The sequence below is a fragment of the Scardinius erythrophthalmus genome, assembly GCF_964197995.2.
Source record: "Scardinius erythrophthalmus genome assembly, chromosome: 1".
Taxonomy (NCBI): domain Eukaryota; kingdom Metazoa; phylum Chordata; class Actinopteri; order Cypriniformes; family Leuciscidae; genus Scardinius; species Scardinius erythrophthalmus.
Window position 1 is genome coordinate 74029773 of NC_138221.1, and position 4212 is coordinate 74033984.

Below are 4212 nucleotides of genomic sequence, written 5' to 3' on the forward strand. Positions count from 1 at the left end.
ACTGGACTTTGTGTTTCCCTGTCAATAACCCAACTTTAAGCATATTTGCACATGCTTTGCACAATTTCTATTTTTAACTTCTTAGATTAACTCTGACATTGTCTATAAAGCCCTGTTTGCTCTATAGAAAATATCACAGTTAATAATTTGTTAATAACCTTCTAGACGCTGAATTAATCCAAATAAATGACTTCAGTTTTTAGATCATACAATTATTGACAGACATTAGGAAACAACTATACACTTAATTTAATTCTAGTATGCTAACACAACTGTGTCAGACACAGACATTTCTGCTCTCTATTTCTGTCAATAAACAAAAACTTGACATGGTCTCTTAAATTAGAGTCAAGTATTTTTTAACATATTAAATCTCTCTCATGTATGTTAAAGAAATGTGAGCCAGTAAAATAAAATAGTAGTTAACTATAAAACAGTAAATTGTGTGTGTGTGTATTTTTTGTGGAGGATTAGATAAAGACACAGATGTGTTTCACACACAGTTGATCCTCCTTTACTAAAGTGTTTTCTCTCTGTTCTTTGTGTCATCAGTGTAAGATCAGGCTCACATGTGTCCAGCTCTGTGTCTCTGAAGAGTGATCGGTCTAAAGGTCATGCACCAAACTTCAGTGAGAAAACACCATCATCTAATAAAAGGTATTTTGTGTGTTTACATTACATTATATTGTTGTATTATTTGTCTACAGTGGTGTATATGAATGAACTTGACTGAATGAAACAATAAGTCTCAATAAAACTCAATTCCTGGGAACCTTATGAAACTCATTCCAGTAACACAATTACACAGGCAGCCACAAGGAGACACAAATACACTATGGAAAATAGATCATGAAACTAAACATGTATATATGTTTATCCATCCAACTGTAGTCATAAATGGACAAATGCACAGCTATACTGCATTTAATTACTATTTGCAACATTAAACCTTTTCAAATGAGACTAAAGTATCTCCTGTTGTAAAGTGTTTTCTCTCTGCTCTTTGTGTCGTCAGTGTAAGATCAGGCTCACATGTGTCCAGCTCTGTCTCTCTGAAGAGTGATCGGTCTAAAGATTTTCCACCAAACTTCAGTGAGAAAACACCATCATCTAATAAAAGGTATTTCATAAGTTTCTAATTTTTTGTCACGCGTTGTCTGTGTTTAAGTTATATCAGCGAATACCAATCATGAAACATTTTTAGATCCAATATTTATCATTATTTATCATTGAATCATTTATCATGATATTTCTTATTGACTACTCTGATAAATGTTTGATCTGATAAATATTTATCAGAGTATTCAAAGCTAATGCTTTTTCTCTTTCTGTGAAATTTTGCCTGGAAAATCAGTATTTATTTTATTTATTTGATTACAGGCTTCAATATGAGACATTAGACTCAGACGTTCAGACTCACAGGAACCACGAGAATTTCAAAGACAATCTTCTAGGAATCTTCCAAGTAGGAAAACACATTTTTATAAATGTTTAATATTCTAACAAACAAATATGTTATTGAACAAAGACATTTTATTTAATTCCTCCAGATCCATTTTTTCCTTTGAAGCACTTATATATTTGTTATTTTTCTATTTGTTAAAAATATCAGCTGGTTAACATGTTAGTCTTTTAACTGGATTTTTTTAATAGATATTATAGTTATTGAATAAATTGTGTTGACAAAATGTAGATGTACAATTTGGTTTAAATTGTGTCTTTTCTCTTACTTTTGTTTGTAGGATCTTGAGAGCAAAATAATCACGTTTCTGAAGAATGAGCTGGAGAAGTTTAAGAAAATATTACAAAAAGAGAACACACAACACTTTGTGAAGGACTTTATTGAGAACAGATCCAGTATCAAAGAATCAGCTCTTGATCTCACACTACATTACCTGAGAGAGATGAAGCAAGATGAAGCTGCTGATGCTCTAGAAGGTAAGAGACTCATGATCATCTGTCTGATTGTCTCTTATAAATGTAGGAGAGAAAATGGAGACAAAAACTGGCTATTTTCTGTTCCTGTGTTTAGGTGAGCTGTTCCTCATTCATCAGCTGAAATGTGGCCTAAAGAAGAAGTATCAATGTGTGTTTGAAGGAATTGCGAAGCAAGGTGACTCCACACTTCTGAATAACATCTACACAGATCTCTATATCACTCAGGGTGGCAGTGAACAGGTCAATACTGAACATGAGGTGAGACAGATTGAAGTTGCTTCCAGGCGTCATGAAGCACAAGAGAAACAAGTTAAATGCACAAATTTGTTTGAAGCTCCTGAACAAGACAAGGAGATCCGAACTGTACTGACAAAAGGAGTCGCTGGCATCGGGAAATCAGTCTCTGTGCAAAAGTTTGTTCTGGACTGGGCTGAAGGAAAAGAAAATCAAGATATCCGCTTCATATTTCCTCTTCCTTTCAGAGAGATGAACTTAAAGGAGAAAGAAAAACTGAGTTTGATGGACCTTATAACTAAATTTTTCCCAGAGACAAAAGGACTGAACCTTACAAGAAGGAATCAATTCAAAGTGCTGTTCATCCTTGATGGACTGGACGAATGTCGCCTTCCTCTGAAGTTTGACTGTAATGAGACGTTGAGTGATGTATCGTCACCAGCCTCTCTGGATGTTCTCCTAACGAACCTCATGAAGGGAAATCTGCTTCCTTCTGCTCTCATCTGGATCACCACCAGACCAGCAGCTGCCAGTAAGATTCCTCCTGACTGCATCGACCGGCTGACAGAGATACGAGGATTCAGTGACGCACAAAAGCAAGAGTACTTCAAAAAAAGATTCACCGATGAGAATCAGGCCAACACAATCCTAGATCACATTAAACAATCAAAGAGTTTCTTTATCATGTGCCACATCCCAGTCTTCTGCTGGATTTCAGCCACGGTTCTCCAGAACATTCTGGAGGAGAAAAGAAATAATGATGTGAAAAACACTCAGGCTGATGAGATCTCTAAAACACAGTCGGAATCAAACACTGAAGACACTCCCAAGACTCTGACACAAATGTACACACACTTTCTCCGCTTCCAGATCCAGCAGAGCCGCCGAAAGTATGATGGAGAATACGCACCAGATGTTTCCTGGGATAAAGACACCATCCTTTCACTGGGGAAACTGGCATTTCATCAGCTGGAAAGAAGCAACCTGATCTTCTATGACACAGACCTGGAAGCCTGTGGTATTGACGTCGATAAGGCATCAGTGTACTCAGGCATGTGTACCCAGATCTTTAAGGAGGAAACAGGGATCGTTCTTGGTACCATGTACTGCTTTGTTCACTTGAGCATTCAAGAGTTTATTGCAGCCCTTTATGCACATCTGTTTCTAGACATCAACAAGACAAGTGTGTTTGATCATGAGTCTACAGAACAGGAAAACAGAAATGAAACCATGATTGATTTGCTCAAGACTGCAGTGGACAAGGCGCTCGAGAGTGACAATGGACACCTGGACCTTTTCCTTCGCTTTCTCCTCGGTCTGTCGCTCCAGTCCAATCGACGACTCTTACGAGGTCTGTTGACACAGCAAGACGACAATGACCAGAGCAACAAGAAAATAGTTCAGTACATCAAGCAGAAATTAGAAGATAATCTTCCTGCAGAGAGATCCATCAATCTGTTCTACTGTCTGAATGAACTGAACGACCAAACTCTGGTGAAAGAGATTCAGACCCACCTTAGCAAAGGAAGTCTCTCATCTGGTGACCTTTCACCTGCCCAGTGGTCTGCTTTGGTCTTTGTGTTGTTGACATCAGAGGAGGAGCTGGAGGAGTTTGAGCTTCAGAAATTCAAGAAATCAGACGAGTGTCTCATTAGATTATCGGCAGTCATCAAAACCTCCAGAAGAGCTCTGTAAGTATTTTAATATATTTTGTCATGTTTTGCTCTCATCTGAAAAATGTCTTATCTACATTACTCTATAGTGATTCCTCATCATGAACATGAACTTATCCCTGTAAACCCTGACATATGAAATAATAGTCTGAATTTTTTTTGGGTGTGTGTGTGTGGAGACAGTTTATCAAACCTTTAGACAAAATATAAAAGACCATGTAAAAATGTTTGCATGTTTGTCTTGTATCATATGATACACCAGACTTTAATGACTTGTATAGAATTAAATATTAGCTCATACTAATACTTGTGGAAAAATAATTGGGGAAATAATGTGGGGGAAATAATGTAATTTGGTACAGATGTT

General features: G+C 37.0%; 1 protein-coding gene across 1 annotated transcript in view; it reads left to right on the forward strand.

The window, feature by feature from the left end:
• LOC308689819 (protein NLRC3-like) overlaps positions 1–3867 on the forward strand; it is a gene marked incomplete at its 3' end in the record, with an annotated part of 28656 nt that extends 24789 nt beyond the window's left edge. The window contains exons 3-7 of the mRNA XM_081363844.1: positions 553–657; positions 1016–1120; positions 1381–1465; positions 1743–1938; positions 2033–3867. Coding sequence (XP_081219970.1) covers positions 553–657; positions 1016–1120; positions 1381–1465; positions 1743–1938; positions 2033–3867 — 2326 coding nt within the window. The remainder of the gene's footprint in view (positions 1–552; positions 658–1015; positions 1121–1380; positions 1466–1742; positions 1939–2032) is intronic.
• Between the last annotated feature and the right edge of the window lie 345 nt (positions 3868–4212).